Source organism: Rhamphochromis sp. 'chilingali' (genome assembly GCF_963969265.1).
Source record: "Rhamphochromis sp. 'chilingali' genome assembly, chromosome: 3".
Lineage (NCBI taxonomy): Eukaryota > Metazoa > Chordata > Actinopteri > Cichliformes > Cichlidae > Rhamphochromis > Rhamphochromis sp. 'chilingali'.
The window spans coordinates 39,279,427-39,299,950 of NC_137931.1; the positions used below are offsets into that span (position 1 = coordinate 39,279,427).

General features: G+C 38.2%; 1 protein-coding gene across 1 annotated transcript in view; it reads left to right on the forward strand.

Moving 5' to 3' along the window:
• Positions 1-1,929: 1,929 nt before the first annotated feature.
• Positions 1,930-20,524, forward strand: part of osbpl1a (oxysterol binding protein-like 1A) — a gene marked incomplete at its 5' end in the record, with an annotated part of 31,761 nt that continues 13,166 nt past the window's right edge. Inside the window, 15 exons of the mRNA XM_080877578.1 lie at positions 1,930-2,065; positions 2,149-2,234; positions 2,316-2,390; positions 2,509-2,620; positions 2,741-2,826; positions 4,824-4,968; positions 7,829-7,896; positions 8,007-8,051; positions 10,788-10,861; positions 11,393-11,456; positions 11,570-11,671; positions 12,641-12,766; positions 12,901-12,982; positions 13,301-13,407; positions 18,920-19,082. Of these exons, the coding sequence (XP_080733704.1) occupies positions 1,930-2,065; positions 2,149-2,234; positions 2,316-2,390; positions 2,509-2,620; positions 2,741-2,826; positions 4,824-4,968; positions 7,829-7,896; positions 8,007-8,051; positions 10,788-10,861; positions 11,393-11,456; positions 11,570-11,671; positions 12,641-12,766; positions 12,901-12,982; positions 13,301-13,407; positions 18,920-19,082 (1,471 nt within the window). The remainder of the gene's footprint in view (positions 2,066-2,148; positions 2,235-2,315; positions 2,391-2,508; positions 2,621-2,740; positions 2,827-4,823; positions 4,969-7,828; positions 7,897-8,006; positions 8,052-10,787; positions 10,862-11,392; positions 11,457-11,569; positions 11,672-12,640; positions 12,767-12,900; positions 12,983-13,300; positions 13,408-18,919; positions 19,083-20,524) is intronic.

A 20,524-nucleotide genomic window follows, 5' to 3' on the forward strand; every position in this document is an offset into this window, starting at 1 on the left:
TGTGTGTGTGTGTGTGTGTGTGTGTGTGTGTGTGTGTGTGTGTGTGTGTGTGTGTGTGTTTCTGTGCGCGCGCTCGGTATTTATTCAGTCGCTGCTGTGTTTATTCTAATGACACATGAGGAATTTAGCTTGCAACTGAGACGATTTAAGTTGAGCAAGAAGTGAGGTTTGAGGGTAAAATACTACATCAAGTAAGGAAATAAAGGTTCAGGTAAATTCAGTCTAACTGTAGAAAATTGGTCATTGCGACTAATATGTTATCTTTATCAGTGGTTTCACAGTGTAGCTGCTCGACATGGAGACGGTCTTAACAAATTTTTGTACACTCAGGTATTTTATCCACACCGAGGGCCTCGTCTGAGGAGTTGTAAGATAAATGGAAGGGGTCATGAGATAATGAATGGGGGGGGGGAGAGTCCTCCGCAAATGTGTGATCATTTGCCGACTTTTCTCCAAATTATTATTATTATTATTATTATTATTACTGTTCCAATAATTAATATTTTGGGTAAATAGTGGATGGGATTGGATTTTGTTCATCAAAAAGGTTTATTTGGAATCGCAAACAACTCCTAGACAGCCATAGGGACAATGCTTTTTAAGGGGTTGTAAGAAGAGGACAACTTTGGAAAAAAAATGTTGCATTTATTTCTTTAATGTAAAATCTTTCGAATAACTGTAAAAAGTAAATTGGCTGGTAAATGTAGTACTTTTGCGTGGAAGTGTAAAGTAACACTAAATGGAAATGTAAAATTAAATCCATATTAAACCTCATTATACACAAGTAAACATGCTTTCTTTGCACACTGAAACATAAGCCTTTAAAAAATATTTTATGATATGTTTATCTTATTAAAAGATTATAATCAGCCCTGGGTGTTACCGCAGCAAAAATAAACCTCAAATGAGAGAGTGGATTGAGCATTAGTGAAAGAAATTTTAAAAAGCTGATTGACTTAAAATGTTTCTGTTTGTTTTTTTTATTAAGAGACATCAAACCAGGCTTTGCAGGTTTTCTGATCAGGATTGGCAAATGATTGTTTTGTTTTTTTAAAACATGCTTTTCCTGAAATTGCAGTGTGCAGTTTGAGTCAGGTCACTTAACTGTTACTGTCACATGCTTTTCAATCCCAGGTAAACCTGTTTCATTGCTTCTCCAAACCACCCCGGTGCCCTGCCAACGTCATAATTGCACAGTCTGATTTGTCTTGTCCTGTCAATGTGATTCACGAATCCTTGCTCACAGCCACATGACATTTAAAAACATTGCTTAACTAAGCTTTTTGTCTATCTGTTTTTCTTTCCATACTGGGATTTAATTGCAGATACACTAGAATGTCATGTCATGTGGACTTTTTTTCAGAGAAAGGCAAGATGTGTTTCCTTCTTGTAAGGCTGGTCTGGTGACTGCTGCCTTTTGCAATAATTTGGATTTCCTTCTTCTCCCTTATTGTGTGACATAACAAACTCCTGTGACTTTTTCTTCACATGTCCTAAAGCAGGAGAAATGATGACTTATTAAGCAATATGAGCCAACCGCTGACTTTACACTTGTAGCTCAGTTTACTGTTGTCCCAATCACATGATATTGTATGGACTGTAACTTGCCTCAAGATGACTTCTATTATGAATCGGGTGAAATTAATTTAATTGAATGTCGCACGTATGTCATCAGGTCTTTTTATTGAATTTAGACACTACCCATTTTTTTAGCATTAGAAATTATAGGCAGGAATGGTCCAAATAATAATTTATTCCAGTTTCAATGCAATGATTTCAAAGTATATGCTATGATTAGCAATTCTCTTTAGTTCCTGGGTGTCTTTTAGGTGGATAGGTTTTCCTTGAAGCACAATTTTATTCACAAAAAAAATTAAAAAGCCTTAATTTCTTCATTCCTTTTCTTTTTCTTTTTTTGGGGGGTTTTCTATGCAGGGGTCTATGGAGGAGCTGGAGCCAGAGGAGCAGTTCCTACGATATGCCCGGAATGGAGATCTGCCTGGGGTTCAAAGGCTCCTCCTGTCCAAGATAAGGGAAGAGATACAGCTCAATATCAATTGCAAAGGTCTGTGATTTGTGTATATCGAGAAAATATATGTGCCTGCTGTGGGCTGGTTTATTTCATTATGTCCTGTTTTTTTTTTTCAGGAAAAAGTAAATCTAACCTGGGATGGACACCGCTTCACTTGGCCTGCTATTTTGGACACAAAGATGTAGTTGAGGAGTTGCTCAAGGTAATGTTTCTTTTCTTCAAAGCATGGAGATTTTGAGTAACTGCAGAGGTAACACATGTGTCATCACACCCTCCCCTCCAGGCAGGGGCAGATGTTAACTTGCCCAATAATATTGGAGATACGCCGCTGCACAAAGCTGCTTTCACAGGAAGAAAGGTATGTTAATGTGTCAGCAATTTTCATTTCAGATTTTGAGTCCTTTCATGCTTTGCATATCATTAACAGTAGTATTTATGCAAATATTTTATTCATCAATCAATCACATATTGATCAGGAGGTTGTCATGCTGCTGCTGCACTATGGTGCGTGTGCTACTGTCATCAATGGGACAGCACAGATTCCCAAAGACGTGACACAAAATGCAGAGATCAGAAGCATGCTGGAAGGTGAGCCAGATATTCTGTCAGCAAAGAGATGGAAATGTGTTAATTAATTTTTTTCATGCAAAATGCTTATATAGTACCTACATTTTCTTCTTTTAAATCCTGCCTTGTCACTGAAAACAGCGGCTGAGAGAACAGAGGAGAGAAAGCTGGAGGAGAAACTTTTGGATGCTGCACGGGAAGGAGACCTTTCAACGCTAACTCAGTTGGTAAGTACCAGATAACTGAAGCCTAACAATGTAGAAGTCTGAGTCTTATAGGGCTCCCCCTATAGCTGCAGATTCTGCAGCTATAGGGGGCGCCCTATAGTCTGCAGATTGTGTCCTCCCCACTATGTGATTCTGCGCCAGGCTCTTTATCATTAAATAACTCTTAAAAATAGAAGTCTGAGTTTTACATTCTGTCCTGAAATAGTTTGGAATGTCTTTAGCTAATCCGGGCAAAGATCTTTGGGTATCATGGAAGTTTGGTAAAGGAATGTGTTTAAAATCAGTTCTAGCTTGTTAGCCCTGGTCTGAGGTCTGTAGACCCACCACAGACCTCAGTTTCACTAAAGCTTTTGGACAGATGAGGATAAATTCCTGTTCAGTAATGCCTAGAATATGATTCATAAATCCTCTGTAACATTGTGACACTCCTTAAACGGTGTACATTTTACTTTTATTTTATCATATTGTGAAAGCAAAACTCATAAACTGTTACAAATTAAAATATGCAGTAACATGATATATGAGGACAACTGCCATTAAATGACTTGACAACTATCATAATTATGTAATCATTGCAAATGTCTGAAAATTGATGACTTCAGCATTCAGTGGACATTTTCTGCAGTTCTCTCTTTATAATAATCTTTGAATTTAAAAAGCAACATTTGTTACTTTCAATCTACATATCAGTAATACGAGTTTATCACACTGGGGCTTGGAATCAGTGTGATGGCATTTCTAACAATTTAGCGAAACCAAAACATCAACATGTTTTAGACTATAACAAGACATTATATTTTGTTATTTAGACACGTTATTTCTTTATACGTTGTTTCCAGGCAGGCAGATTTTTTTTAGCAATACTTCTCCAGTTTTTTTTCAAGATCTTTCAGATTTCTTGGACATTAGCTGCTTCGTCACTTCCAGTCCTCGTACGTGACAGTTTTCTGAGGAATTTTTTATTTTTCCTGTAAGCAACTGAACACACCTATAAATCATTCAAGCACAAAAAGACGTCTAACTGTGTTGTATCAGTGTATCAGATAGTTACAAAATAACAACCCAACAACAGACAACTTGACAACATTTAAACAGTGTCTTTAGGCACTTTGTTACTACCTGCCTGTCACAAAAACCCATGATCTTCATAATGTGTAAAGTGTGTCTTTAAAATAAATGAGAAAACGGGTAAAAACAAATGTTGCAAGCTTAAAAAACAAATACAGCAGATTACCAGTATTTGAACATATGAAAGTAAGAAATAGGAGAAATCCCAGTCATGACCTGATGGATGATCGCAGAAATTCATTCATCTAATGATGGCGCCGCCATTGCGTGCAATAGGTCGGCAGCCTTATGAAATTATGAAATTTCCCATTGTGGGACTAATAAAGGTATATCAAATCAAATCAATCTTGAGCAGAACACAAACACAGAGGTGTTTTTCTGTATTAGATGTAATACTTTAAGTGCATTTGCCTAAATATACTTGTATTTTATAATGGTATGCTTCACTGAAGTAAATGGTGGCGTAATAAGTGAAGGTTAGTACAATAAAGCTAAAATGTTACATTTTAGCAAGTAAGAGTACTTGTTAAACAGCCTGTTGGCACTCACACTGTAAGCAGATTAGCGTGATTACAGAGACTTTTTGTGCCTTAACTGACAGTTACACCCTAAAGTATCACACCGTGTTCACAAGACCATGTGAACACGGTGCCATCAGCTACGCCCTTTGAAATCCAATACTTCACAAAAGCCTGAAGTGAGAAACCACTAGACACAAATCAATATTTTCAATTGCAGTGTTCAGAAAAATAAAGGGAACAGTGGCAGTTCAGTTTTAGAGAGCCATTGCAGTCTTAACTATTCCAGCTCTCTGTGGCTGCATCAGAAATCTAAGGAGTCATGCTTCAGTTCTTAACAGAATAATAAGGAGCATCAGGGCACTTGGGTTCACACAGCACACCTGTTTCTGTCCTGTGTGTTTTCTGTAGCTCTGCAGGAAGAAGCCTCCAGACATCAACTGCACAGATCTGCTAGGTAACACTCCGTTGCACTGTGCAGCCTATCGAGGCCAGAGGCAGTGTGCCCTGAAGCTGCTCAAGGGTGGAGCCAACCCCAACTTCCAAAACAAGAATGGTATGATTCATCAGCCACAGCTGGCAACCATGAATAACTGGGAGATATTCAATAATTTTCCTTTTTGTCACAAATACCAGAAGCAACAATGAACTTATTGTCTTGCCAGGACTGTCTGCACAGCCAAACTTAAGAAATTAAAAGGAACTTGTCATGCTAATTTCCAGCTCCATTTTATGGTTCTTGGACTCTATTGGTCTCCAGTAGACTATTACATGGTTCAAAGTTTAGAATAATCTTTATTTGGCTTTTCTTGGTTTCTCTGCAGCCCATCTGTTCACTTAATGTCAGATACAATGCTTTTGAGCTTCCTGCGCCTTTCTTTTAAACCCGCTTTCTTCTGATTGGCTGTCCCTCAAAAACAGAAGGCCTGACAGAATGTGGGGGCGGGGCTCCTGTGCTCACAGCTAGAGCTGTGTGTCTGAGATGACCATGTTAGAAATATTCTCTCTCTCTGACATCATATAGAGCCAAATGTAGAAAAAAATGTGAGTGTTTAACAGGGATTGCATGTACATGCAATGATCTCATTGTATGAAACATTTGCTTTGTTTAATATGACCTTTCATCTTTGTAACAACATGTATGTAACAGAAAATAAGAAAATTTGCAGGTTTACTTTAAATGTTCTAAAATCTAACAAAGGACTCAGCTGGATAATGCCGTTTGCCCAAAGGTTCATTTGTTGCCTTAATTATTTCAACAGTTTCTAAGCTTTGGTTTTTGTTTATTTTTTTGTTTTGTTTATGAGCAGAAACCAGTCAGAGGCATAATTTTTATTACTACAGGGAGTGCAGAATTATTAGGCAAGTTATATTTTTGAGGAATAATTTTATTATTGAAGAACAACCATGTTCTCAACGAACCCAAAAAACTCATTAATATCAAAGCTGAATGTTTTTGGAAGTAGTTTTTAGTTTGTTTTTAGTTTTAGCTATTTTAGGGGGATATCTGTGTGTGCAGGTGACTATTACTGTGCATAATTATTAGGCAACTTAACAAAAAACAAATATATACCCATTTCAATTATTTATTTTTACCAGTGACACCAATATAACATCTCCACATTCACAAATATACATTTCTGACATTCAAAAACACAACAAAAAACAAATCAGCGACCAATATAGCCACCTTTCTTTGCAAGGACACTCAAAAGCCTGCCATCCATGGATTCTGTCAGTGTTTTGATCTGTTCACCATCAACATTGCGTGCAGCAGCAACCACAGCCTCCCAGACACTGTTCAGAGAGGTGTACCGTTTTCCCTCCTTGTAAATCTCACATTTGATGATGGACCACAGGTTGTCAATGGGGTTCAGATCAGGTGAACAAGGTGGCCATGTCATTAGTTTTCTTCTTTTATACCCTTTCTTGCCACCCACGCTGTGGAGTACTTGGACGCGTGTGATGGAGCATTGTCCTGCATGAAAATCATGTTTTTCTTGAAGGATGCAGACTTCTTCCTGTACCACTGCTTGAAGAAGGTGTCTTCCAGAAACTGGCAGTAGGACTGGGAGTTGAGCTTGACTCCATCCTCAACCCGAAAAGGCCCCACAAGCTCATCTTTGATGATACCAGCCCAAACCAGTACTCCACCTCCACCTTGCTGGCGTCTGAGTCGGACTGGAGCTCTCTGCCCTTTACCAATCCAGCCACGGGCCCATCAAGACTCACTCTCATTTCATCAGTCCATAAAACCTTAGAAAAATCAGTCTTGAGATATTTCTTGGCCCAGTCTTGACGTTTCAGCTTGTGTGCCTTGTTCAGTGGTGGTCGTCTTTCAGCCTTTCTTACCTTGGCCATGTCTCTGAGTATTGCACACCTTGTGCTTTTGGGCACTCCAGTGATGTTGCAGCTCTGAAATATGGCCAAACTGGTGGCAAGTGGCATCTTGGCAGCTGCACGCTTGACTTTTCTCAGTTCATGGGCAGTTATTTTGCGCCTTGGTTTTTCCACACGCTTCTTGCGACCCTGTTGACTATTTTGAATGAAACGCTTGATTGTTCGATGATCACGCTTCAGAAGCTTTGCAATTTTGAGACTGCTGCATCCCTCTGCAAGATATCTCACTATTTTTGACTTTTCTGAGCCTGTCAAGTCCTTCTTTTGACCCATTTTGCCAAAGGAAAGGACGTTGCCTAATAATTATGCACACCTGATATAGGGTGTTGACGTCATTAGACCACACCCCTTCTCATTACAGAGATGCACATCACCTAATATGCTTAATTGGTAGTAGGCTTTCGAGCCTATACAGCTTGGAGTAAGACAACATGCATGAAGAGGATGATGTGGACAAAATGCTCATTTGCCTAATAATTCTGCACTCCCTGTATTATTTTGAATCAATCTGAAATCGTTTTGCTGCTGGAAATAACACGGTGACAAATACGTATGAATACACAGGTATAAAAAGTCCACCCAAAAATGATCTATGTACATGTGCAGTAAAAAAGGAAATCCTCAGGTCTGGCAGCCAAAGACAGGATAGGAAATGGAAACTATTGAGAATGCGTTTCAGCATGTTTCACAAGGTCTGTCTGAATTCTTTCACCCAAACAAAAATAGCAACCGCCTAGGCGGTTTCTCCAAAAATGTTCAAAGTTTAAAATTCTAATCAGTTTTGGCAATTGCAGCAGTTCTTCCTGTGACTCGAACATGATTATCGAGGCAAAAAATTTAGAAACTGTGATTGCATGAGAAGCACAAGCTGCTCGGATGTAAATGAGTCCTTGATATTTATAATTGCTGTCACCAGCATTTAAACATTCTTGAATCCTGCAGTATTTTTCTCCCTCTGTAAAAATGTGCTCTGTTGTGTTAAAGCTCCTCTTGTCTTGTATGTCCATAACTTGTAGGCCAAACAGTATTTGATCTGGCCAGTGATACAGCAATGAAGCAGATTCTTGAGGGCAACATTCATCGAGTGAGTATCCAGCTGATAGTTGCTGTCCTAATTAACTATTTGTTCTCTTCTGTTTTTTTATGTTTTATTTTTTTAAACTGATTCATCTTTGCTCTTTGTCTGCCTGGCAGGATATGACCCGACATGTCAAGAAGTATGAAGGACCTCTCTGGAAGGTAAAATATGGGAACTGGCTTTTTTGGTAGCTCTGAAAATCCAATCAGCGAACGAAAACGCACAATTAAAGAAAAGGAGTAAGGCATATATATCTCTTCCTTGCTAAAATACTCCTCACAGCATGTAGTTCAGTGGTTCTTAAACTTTGTTGGCACGTTTCTCTTAACACATTCACTGCCAGCCATTTTCAAATCAGGTAACTCCCCACTGCCAGGGTTTTTGAGCATTTCTACTCATTTTTGAAGAGCCGCAGAAAACTGTGTGTTATGATCATATAAACGCTGAACCTACCAAAATGAAGAACAGACCCTCTTCTTTCATCCAAAAAAAAAAGCTTGTTTCTACCATTTTCCATTCTTTAGTAATCAGCTGTAGAAGAGAGGTGGGTTCCACCAAAAATGCCTGTTTTGACCAAAAAAAGGGAGAAAATGAGCTTTTTGTGAAAAATACATTTCAAGCAGAAAAGTACCTTTGACACTAATATTTCTTGCTTTGTGACACCTCTAACATATAAAATAGTTTTTCACTTCTATAAAACAGAAATAACACTGCGAAAGGTTATGTTTTATCAAAACAATTTATTTACAAATATATGAAAAAATAAAATTCACTGACAAGCTGCCCGAGGTTGTATTCTGGCCCCTCCCATTGAAAAACGTAATTGACGTCTATAGACGTCAATGGCAGTCAACGTAAGTTTTTCAATTGACGTCTATAGACGTCAATGGCAGTGAATGAGTTAAGAAAAAAAACGTTCTCACCTCCTACCAAACAAATTTTTGTCAGTTAACAATAACAAAGCATCCAAGTTGAAAACTGGAGAAATAAAGGTCAACAAGATAGCATCAGCAAACTGTTGTTTGTTAATCTTCCCCAAATAAATTACATTAGTTCAACTTCATTTCAGTCTGTATTTTACCTCCGGTTGACCATCTCCCTGTCTGCACTGGCTCTAAGCCCCACCAGGGGGGGCCTGCCCCACAGTTTGAGAGCCAAAACTCACTCCTGATTGCTTTTACAGTACCGATCATACTCAGTGTTTATATGCTTTTATTATAAAAATAACTTTGACATGTAGTCCAGAAATCTGTTTTTTTTTTTTGTCATTAAATTGAAATGAGCATTTAAAAATCCAGAACTCCAGAGGTGCGGTGTGTAACTACACCGTCAGCTCGCTGCTTCATCAAATGTCGTGACTGTGAACGCAGACAAAGATCACAGTAGCAGATACAGCAGGCTTTACAGAGATTGCGATTGTCAGCTGACAACTAAAGAATAATCTAAGTGTTAATCATTTTTTAGTTATGTCATAGTGGTAGGGAAGGAAATCAAGAACAGGCTGAATTTTGCAGAATTTTCCTGCATTCTTATCACTCCCTTTTATCATTGCTGGAATGTTTCCTGGCAGTTGTGCATTGTGAAACATTGACGTCAGGCTCATGGCAGTGTAATTTTGTGCACCTGACAATTATGCAAGTCCGGCAGACACAGAGATGATAACACAGAAAATGTGTAGAGCGTTTTCCACACTGAAAAACCGATAAAGAATCAATAAGAGAATTGCTAAAGAGTCTTACGCCTCTGGGGTGGCAGTGATGCCTGCTTTTGAGTTAAGCAAAACAGACACAAGCATCAAATCATCAGTGATCAGTGTGAGCCAAACATTATTGTACTGGAGAAAAACACAGTTTGCATTCCACACCTCTGACTGGCTTCTGTTTCTGAGAAACAAAGTCAAAACATAAATTCTGTGAAACTGAAACTGAAATATTTAAAACTCAACCTTACAGGTTTTTTAAATTATCTGGAAGAATCCTGTGTTTAAGTTTATTAAACTTACATTGAACTTATTTATTGCTCATTTTGCTTTTAAGTTATATTCAATATACAATACCCAGACTAAATAAATAAATAAAAACTGCCTATGCAAACAGCTAAGAAACTTCCACTGCACAATTACTGTTGTGATTAATATGTTTCACCTGGTAAAATGTTATTTAACCCAATCTGATTCAGAGAATAGCATCTCATTTCTTAAACAACCATATCCTGCGTTCATGTGAACAAAGGTTACATTATTGCATCACACAAAGAAAACGTTTTAAAACTACAAAGAACTGCGTATCACATTATTAAAACCCAGAAGAAGAAATGCAGTCAAAACAAAATATTGAATGATCATGATCATGGATTAGTTTGAGTGCCTTACAGTGAAATCAATCATTTTCACGCATCGATTGATCGACACGGAATCCTGAGCTTAATATGGAACCTTTGGGATGTGCTGGTGAAGACATTAGGCACCGGTCCGACACTTCCATCACCAATCCAAGATCCCCAGATTGTTATGTTGCATCGCTGCAACGCTAAAAGAGCTCCAACAAAATGCTGTTTTGTGGCTTTACAGGTGCAAATGTGTGATTGTAGGATGCCCACACACACACTGCTGTTCAGACTTGTTGTTAACATTGGGACGGCAAAGAAATCTGTTTCACTTAGTGGATGAACTGAGGAGCCAAGATAAGATAAATAAGGATGATTTAAATGTGAATCGTGTGATTTAGTGGTTTGCAGCAATGAAAATATCAAGCTGGAGATGAATATAACAGGTCCACTTTGCTGAAATCTATTGTAATAAATAGTCTCTTTCAGCCACTAGTGAAATCAGAAAAGGCTAAAAAATATTTAATTGAAAAATTAGACTGCTGATTCTTCACTTGTGTGGCTTCCTGCAGAGCTCCAGATTTTTTGGATGGCGCTCTTACTGGGTCGTCCTTCAAGATGGTGTTATATCCTGGTACTCAAAACAGTAGGTGCATCCCTCATTTTGTCTGTGCTCCTTGAATCAGACGTGTGAAAAGGTCTTAGCTAGAGATAAATGGAAGTGCTGCACAGTTTTGATTAGAAAGGTGCTATAGATCAGCGGTCCCCAACCCCCGGGCCACGGACCGGCCCATGAGTCGTTTGGTACCGGGCTGCGAGAGTTTAGGCTCGGGTGTGAAATTCATTGTTTTTAGGGGTTTTAATGGTTTTTAACATTATTTTTTTTTGTCTGTTTTATCATTAACTCGGTTTCCCTCGGTCTTTTCCCGTGTGTTATGAATAAATCTTCTTTTTTGTTGTATTTATCCGCGACAAGGCCAGTCCGTGAAAATATTGTCAGATCATAAACCGGTTGGTGGTGCAAAAAAGATTGTGGACCGCTGCTATAGATGAGAGACAAATGAGTAAAGAAGAGGAGAATTATTTCCCGTATACCTTTCCTTCTATCATCTATCAACTGTTGAGATTCCAAGTGAAATGGAAAAGGCCTCAATCTGTTTTTCTTTCTTCTATGAAGGTCAGAAGCAGCTGCCGGTGAAAGAAGGCAAGGCTGTAAGTCCCTCACAAACGCTCACTGTTTGGTAAGCCAACATTCAACATTGCGTTCCCTTTTTTTTGACCCCTGTGCTGAATTTGTCTTTGTGTAGCTTCTGCTTTTCCACAAATGAAAGCTTCTGATGTTTCTCATTTCCAGATAAGAGCCAAAGATAACTGCTTTTTCACTCTCAAGTGCTTTGATGACAGTGTGCACCACTTTAAAGTATCACCTAAAAATGACCCAGAGGGAACAAGAAAAGTAAGTTTGGTTTCTCCTCGGGTTGTCATTTCAAACACTTTTTAAAAATTCCTGTTATCTCCTGACCTTCGTTTTCTGCAAAGTTTTTGCAATAGCTCTGAAATGGGGAAAAAGCTAAGTTGCAATCTTAACTAATAACCTAACTTACTACCTTTCCTTACACTGTAAATGTTCCACATGTGTGGAATCCATTGGTAGATGAATAAAGTTCTTCTCTTTACTGGGTTACCCCAGTGTTCTTTAAGTGCATTTAAACAAACAGAAATTTATTAACAGTTCTCTAATCATATGTTTTGAAATCTTGAAGTAAAATGTAATTTTTAGCTTTTCTCAGGCTTTATGCAAAAGTGTAAAATCTCAAATGCACCCCAAGCTCATTAATTAACTCTTTGTTTGTTTAGTCATTATAACAACCCAGGTGTGAGAATTTGCATCATTACATTGAGTTATTCACAGGATTATTACTTGACTTTTGTAGTTGTTATGCGAGCTGTTCAGATGCTAAGACGTTGTCGCTCTAGATGAGAAATCGTTGTCTACTTTGTCTCTTGCATTGCTATGAATTATGTATCAGCGTAAGTAGCTGATAAAGAATGTAATTAAAAGTCCCGGCCATTATGTAAAATATACTACTAAAATTTGAAATGCAAGCTGTGTTCTAAAAGAAAATTTTGGCAATTTGGGAAAACAGTCGTTAGCTGGAAATAAGTACAAGTTTGTTTGTTTTTAATATACAAATCACAGTAAAATTTGTCAGCTAGTAAATTTTAGAGGCAGATTATATATTTTATGACCTTTACAGAGAGAGCCTGGCTAGCTTATTTTCATCTTCTCTCCTGATGCTCCTCTAAAAAGAAATAATAATAAACATGTTTCCTATAGTATTTCAAAAACACATAAAGGTCAAGATCAGTCAAATAACTAAGTAAGCTTTTTGGTTTTTCTGTCCTTTGTTTGTCTTTCTTTAAGGCATGGGTTGATACATTGGAGGAGCACGCAGCTTACAGCACATACTACTGCTCCCAAGAGCAAGGGAGCGAAGAGGAGGAATACGAAGAAGTGATGTCACTTGGAGAGCTAACAAGTTCACTACAGGTGGCTGCAAACAGAAAGCGAGCCTAATTAGCATGTTGGCTTAACGACCCATAGTGTTTTCTGTGAACTAGTCCACCCACCCCGTGCTACTTTTTGTTGATCTGCAGTCTTCTCCCATCTCTCTAAATCACCAGGTTGCAGATGTCAGCCAGAAAAATCTGGAGAAGGAGGTCGCAGTGCTCCTGTCCATGCTGAAGAATGAAGAGCTGTCAGAAAGTAAAGCCTTTTATTTCACTTTTCTTTGTTATGTAATATACAGTACGTAGACGAGGAGAAACACACTTACACAGGAGGTGAAATGAAAACCTTTTGATTTAAAATTACAAGAGTCTTCAAACAGATTTAAATGCACAGTAATGTCTGAAAGACTGTTAATTAAGACGCAGCCATCTGGCACTGTCATTAGAGGTTTCTGCAGTGTGCTTGCTCTTTATACATGTTCTAAGAGCGTTTTAAAAAAACAAACAAACTGTAATAGCTCAAAGTTGTGACTTTTCCATTGCATTCATTACTTTATGTGTTTTATCCCCTCAGAATTTCCATCAACAATACTGCAAAAGATGCAAGAAATATGTGAATTATCCAGCGAAACCACTTCCAATCTCAACATTTGTCTCAGCCTCTTCTCCAGACAGGAAGGGGTGAGTGTGACCTTCCAAAGACAAATTTAAACTTTTATTTGAGAGCCTAGTGACTGTGACTATGTTTTTCAGCTGATTATCAGCATTTTAGTCACCATTAACTGAAGACGGTTATTATCTAAGTTTACTTGGATCATAGAAAGGAGATAAATGAGATTACAGTGACATTTTAAATAACTTGATATCTGTAAGTGTTATATTGAGACTGTTGGGGCTCAGTAAGATGATGTATATCTTTGGGATGTAAAAAGAAATTATCCTACACAAAAAGATGCTGGAAAAATTCACTCTAACAAAAGCAGCTCAGCGGACTGAGTGGAAGTGATTATATGCTTACACATGGGGTTTTTTTTCTTTGTTTTTGATTCAATGGATTTGATTAAAATGGAAGGATTCGGGGGCTAGAATACACCCCCTCATGAAAACAGGTAGATTATACCGCTTATAGCAACCTCAATTTTGCAACAATCTAGAAGAGAATGCAATAATCATTTAAAACCTGCAATTGATTCAAAATACCGTAAAGACAATGAAAGCATAACACATGTTGAATAGGAGAAGGGTTTTTTTTGTTTTTTTTGTTTTGTTTTTATGAAATATGCTAATTTATGAACTTCTAGCAACACATTTCAAAGTGATTTGGGAGGGGCGGCATATGAAACACTGGAAAAGTTGTATTAAAAGCAACAACAACAAAGAAGAAAACACCTGAAAGAACTTCTCACAGCTAATTAGGTTAAATGGCAAAAGGTCAGTGCATGACTGGTATAAAAGAAAAGCTTTACAGCAAGGATGAGTCTTTCAGCAATAAATGTGGGGAGGGATTCGCCATTCTGCAAAAGTCCAAGCAACACGTTGACCTATAAAGCTCATTTATGTATGCATATTTTTTATTACTCTTGAACCACATTAAAGTAGCTTTGCATGACTGACCGTTCAAAAGCTGTTTTAAACAGCTGTTCTATCTTCATAAACACATTTTTGTTATGCCAACTTTCTTCTCATTAGCTGTTCCTCACAAACAAAAGATTTGAACAGCAGTTGGGTGGATGTCCTCTGCTCCAAATTAGGGGTTATGCTGTTGAATTGGCAATATTGGCGATATACACTTTCTTTAAATTATGTAGAGCAAAGAAAAAAAGGAACAGAGTGTTTGAAACAAATTTTGCCTTCCTGATGATGTAAAACTTGTTTTTTATATTAGTATCGACCCTACAAAGATTGGGGGATTTCAGCCTCTGTGCTTCATAATATTTTTAAAGATTCAGAGAAAAATTGAAAATCTCTGTACGCCGGGGACAAGGCTGAAAGCAGATTCGAAACGGCTGTGATCGTCAGGCTCTCAGGCAGCACATTTGAATTTTGTTGCTGTTGGGCTCAGAACAATTACAAAAACACTGTCAGGTGGGGACGGTTTGTTTACACATCAATAAATTAATGAATATTTGATCCTCTTCGAACGAGATCAGAAAAAAACAACAAGAAAAAAACTTTTTCCATTAAAGCAGTGGTTCCAAACTTTTTTGCTGGGCCCCCCTTTGTTTTACAAGAAAACTGTTACCCCCCCCCCCCCCCCCCCCCCCACCCACCCACCCACCCACCCACACACACACACACACACACACACACACACACACACACACACACACACACACACACACACACACACACATTTTGTTTTCAAACTCCATTGCAGTTTATTTCAAACCTCAAACATTTAGTAAACAATTAAGCAAATACAAGTAAACTGCAATAAATTACAGGCAGCAATAAAATACACTACTAACTCTTTTACGCTGCGTCCACACCTACACGGGTATTTTTGAAAACGCAGCTGTTTCTATGCGTTTGGACCTTTCGTCCACACGTAAACGGCGTTTCGAATCACCGAAAACGGAGAATGATGCTAGCAGTGTCCAAGGGTTCGTTCTTTGTTTTTGCTTTTTGTTTTGTTTTTCATACCGCGGGCCCCACACTTTGGGAACCTCTGCTTTAGACATTATGGGTGTTTTTTTTTTTTTTTTGTGTTTGTTACTTGGTATTTAGATTTTTTTTTTATGAGTTTCTATTTTTGTCTTTCTAGGCACTAACCTTTCAAAGTTATTGCAGAGCCAAAATATATTACTTTAAAATATGTATTATATATGTACGTAAGTAAAATTTTATTTGTATAGCACCTTTCAAGATAAAACATAAAAACAGAAATCAACCAAAAGCAAGTTTTAAAAGATGAGTTTTTAGCTGTTTTTTTTTTTTTTTTAAGTGAAACCACTGAGTCCACAGATCTCAGGCTCAAAGGAAGGGAGTTCCAGAGTCTGGGGGCCACAGTTACAAACGCTCTATTGCCTTTTGTTTTCAGTCTCATATGTTGGACGACCAGCAAGCCCTGGTCACATGACCTCAGGGACCTGCTGGGGATGTAAGAATGTAAAATATCTCTGATATAGGTTGGTGCTTGTCCATGCAGAGCCCTGAATGTCAAAGTCAAAATCTTGAAGTGGATTCTGAATTTATTTATAAATTGTTTGACCTAAGTAACATGTGGTTCTGATTGGGTATTATGGGGTGTGGTTATGTCGCCAATCACAGGTGATTTAAGATAGAGACCGCCTTGTGTTTCATTATCTGAAGAGTGAGTGTGCTCGAAATGTCACCCTCTACTAAGATGTAATAAGATAATTTGAAGTACTGAAGCGTGTGAGCTGATGATCACTTTTATTGTGCTCTACCTGAACACAATTACAAGGAAAACCTAGTAGCTTTTTAAGATAATTTATAGAACAAATAAATATATATCCATGTGTAGAGTATATATATAGCACTCTTAGCCTCAGATGCTAGTCTTGCAGATGTGGTGGGGGTTTTTTTTTTTTTTTTTTTGCACTATATCCATTTAAATACATTCTTTATATATTTGAAAGTAATTGAATTCCATTTTGTTACATTTATGCAACTTCTCATCTTTCTCAGATTAAAATAAGTTTGTAAAACATGTAACACAATTCATAATCTGCTCTTTAGTGCACGAGGCTTCGCCAGCTGATGTGGATTTTTTTTTTTTTTTGAGTTGTGAAAAGTTATGAATGAATTGCAGACTTGCATAGAGTAATTCAGTTGAAACTAAACTGAAGGCATCAGGTTGTAAAATTGGATTAGGAGCGCAAAGACGAGCAGGGTGTTCAGCCAAGTTATTACACTGGCGTAAAGCCCGGTTGTATTCAGGGTCAAACATAAGCCAAAGCAGTAGACTGATAATTTCTCAGTAAGGGGATATACTGCCACAGAATATTTTGGTTCAGTGAAACTGATATTGTCAATCAAATGTAAAATTGTGTGTGGTTAAAAAAACAGGACTAGAATGTCTCATTTTCTATGCACGATTAAACTAGAAGAAATGGTTTTAAACATATTTGGTCTTAAACCAAATATTTAACGGGCTGATAATGGCATTGTGAGAAGGACAAAAGTCAAAGGAGTCACCAAAGTAAGTAGAAGTCATGAATGGATTGCAATGACACTGCTATAATATTCTGGGTAAAAGAAATGGATTGCCAGCCTCATATTGCCATCCCTATATCCATGCTGTGTGCATGGCTCAAACTTTTATTACATAAATCAGCAGCCAGTTAATACAATATAAACAGTGCGGCACAGTCATTTGCAGTACATATCTTTAATGCAAATACTAATAATTCTCAGTGTTTATTTAACAGTCGAACTCTGTAATCTGTGTGGGTATGTGTGCAAGTTCTTCAGTGGAAGGGCCGATGTGTTTATAGATAATTCCGATTTAATCTGGTTTTTGATGCAGAAGAAAAACCACTATTCATTGATGATGCATATAATTTACAACATGTCAACGACTGCATTTCTGATTACTATCGTAATGTGAAAGTGCCATCTTTTTTCTTTTTTTTGTGCAGTAAAGCACTGAATCTGTAAAAGTGAGAGTGTTAAGTTGCATCCTGTCACGGTTTTAATTTGCAGCACTTTCTGAATCAGATTTGTGTTTGAATGTTCCACCAGAATAAGAATTTGTCCCTCTTTTGATTGTGAAAAATGATGTCTCGTAGTGCTGCTGCTTTTGATGCACTGCTGTGATAAATGTACACTTGAGATGCTGGCTATGTAAATCAAGGCATGTTTACCTTCACATCAATGCATAGATTCAACCCTTTTATGCATGACATTCCCACTGCTGCTCATTTTCTGCAGCACATGAAAAGACCAGACAAAACCAAACCCTGAATATAATCATTAGATGATGGAGAAAAAAACCCTCTCTTCAGTCACAATGTGTATGTCCTTTTTTCCCCCCTTTTTTATATAGACTCCGTCTCTTCACAAATGCTCAGTAACACAACTTCAATAATTTCTGTGGGGATCTTTAAGAAGAAGACAGCAGCTGATGAAGCTGGGGCTGCCAGGAACAGTTTGAATGTTCTGAGTTTAACAGCCAGTCCAGTGCATTCAGTCTTTACATGTGGGCCGGGCCTCGATCGCTCAGCTGCACAGCCTTTTGAACTGCAATCTGCAGAGGCAGAGCACATGATAAAAGACTCACAGAATCTCAGAACTCACCATGAATAGGCCTAGTCTCAATAGGGATAATTCAAACTATACAGTATAGCTCCGTCTGTAAATGATGGTTCGCCGGCTAAATGAAGAAGTTGGGCCTATGCTTACTCCCCCTGCAAAGGAAATATACTGACTCACTTCCAGGCCCTGCAGCCCTGCTTTGTATTTAAACACCACCTGTGGAGGGGTCAGCAGGAGGAATTTCCTCTCTAAGTTCATAATTGTGCAGAGATGTCAAGTGATCTGCACTCTGTCATCATACAGCACTTCCACCCCACTTCATTTAGCTTTCTCTTCTCTTGTGGATGATCATTTATAATCATTTCTCCCTCTTCTGTTACTTTGACAATCCAAAGTAAACCCCTGCCTCGTCAGTGGACTTTAATTTTGCATTTGCACAATGTCAGCCTTTCCGTGGAAATAGTGAAGTAAAAGTGAGCACACCTTCATATTATCAGCACTAATGTTTTGTGTAAAAGGAAGGTTTAGCTAATGGTTTATATCGGAGTCCATTATCCGTCATTTGATTCCCTCTCTTCTACGGGACTCGTGTTCTCCGGCAGGCTATTTGAGATGGCAGCATCAAGGCTGCTGGCCTCCATTACAGATAAACATGGCTCAACCCTCTCAGCTCCATCTCTGTCTCTCTCGCCATGGGTCTGATAATGAGAGGACAGAACAGAGGGGGGATCAGTCAGTCAACATGGTGTTTACTTGCAGACCTGCTGCCATCAAAGCCTGTCTCATAGTCATGCACATTTGTCCTCTGTTTTTAATGAGACTTTGAATAAAATTTTGGTAGCCTGGAGAACGCTTGGCCATCTTTTGCTCGTGGTTATCGAGTGCAGAGGATAGAATTCATGATGGTTTCTGTTTCTGAGAGTGATTAGCGTGTTTCCTTTTGTCTGTGTGTGTTTGTGTGTGGTGAGCTCAGGTGCGCAGTCTGAAATTGGAGCAGGAGGTGGAGAAGAATAAGATCCTCTCTGAGGCACTGCAGACTCTCGCCACAGAGCACCACGAACTTGAGCAATCCGTCGTCAAGGGATCTTCACCACGGAGTGCCCTCAGCGAGGATGAGTTCCACGACGCCGTTTCTGGTGAGTTGACAGGTTATTAAACACGCAGGAGACTTTGTGGCAAGCTCCTACTCACGCTCAATGCTCTTTCATCCACCTATAGGACACTGGAGTACTTTTTCCTGTCAGTGAATGCTTTCGGTATGTTTGCCGCTCCTCGAGCCCCAAGTGGTTCTGTTGAAAATGAATATGCTGTGAAAAAGTCCTGCATGTTCTACAAACATAAAAAATATATACCAGTAATGCTTGCTAAGATTTAAAAAAAATAAAAAATAAAAATCTACAAAAGAGAAAATTTCGGACTTGGTGGTGTTTTCGCTTGTTTTGAATTTATTCAAACTTTTTTTTTAAATTTCATTTGTTTGATTTTCCTGATGAGTTATCTAACCAGCTTTCATAGATAAAAGGGAGTCATGGCTGAAGAAAATGAAATAATAACAGAGCTGCATGGGACATTTGCACTGATTGTTGTGGAGCATGACTGAATGTTTTTTGTGAATAATGGTTTAGGGTTTTTTTTTTTTTGTCTTTTTTTGTAGCACAATCAAAGTGTTAGCATAAAATTAGTTTTAAAAAAAAGAAAGCATCCAAACAAGAAAAAAATGAATAATTGTATGTTTTGTATACTAATAACACAAAAGTGACAGAATTACACTTTGTTTTTTGGTTACTCCCTTAACAGTGGTTGTTGAGTAATCAGTGTATAATTTGTTCTTTTCAACTGAGAATAAAAAATCAGAAAATGATAAATGCGGCACAGTGAAAAATCAAATAATGCAGTGTTTTTCCTTTTCGTCTTTTTATTTTGAATGCAAAACTGGGAAACAAATATCCGAGTCACAGATCTGATTTGATTTTATATACTTCATCAGGAAGTAACTAACTTCTTTGTATCGCACACTTTACCGGGCAGCTACGAGTAAACAAGTCGCTGCCTAAATAAATATCTAATCAGTCAATCACATGGCAGCAATTCAATGCATTTAGGTGTGTAGACATGGTTGAGATGACCTGCTGAAGTTCTAACTGAGCATGAGAACGGGGAAGAAAGATGATTTAAGTGACTTTGAATGTGTTGATCTGAGTATTTCAGAAATGGCTGTTATACTGGGATTTTACTACACAACCATATCTAGGATTTAGAAAGAGTGGTCAGAAAAAGAGAAAATGTGGTAGCGAAAATGCCTTGTTGGTACTAGGGGCGACAGTAACTCAAAGAATGAATTGTTACAACCAAGATACGCAGAAGAATGTCTCTAAATGCAAAATACTGTGAACCTTGTAGAAGATGGGTTATGGCAGTTTGGGCTTGGCACACTTTTGGCTCCTTAGCACCATTTGAACATCGCTTAAATACTATAGCTTATGCTGAGCATTGTTACTGACCATGTCCACCCTTTCTGCTTCTAGCAGGCTGATGCAACATGTCAGAAACCATTCACATGATCTCTTGAACATGACAA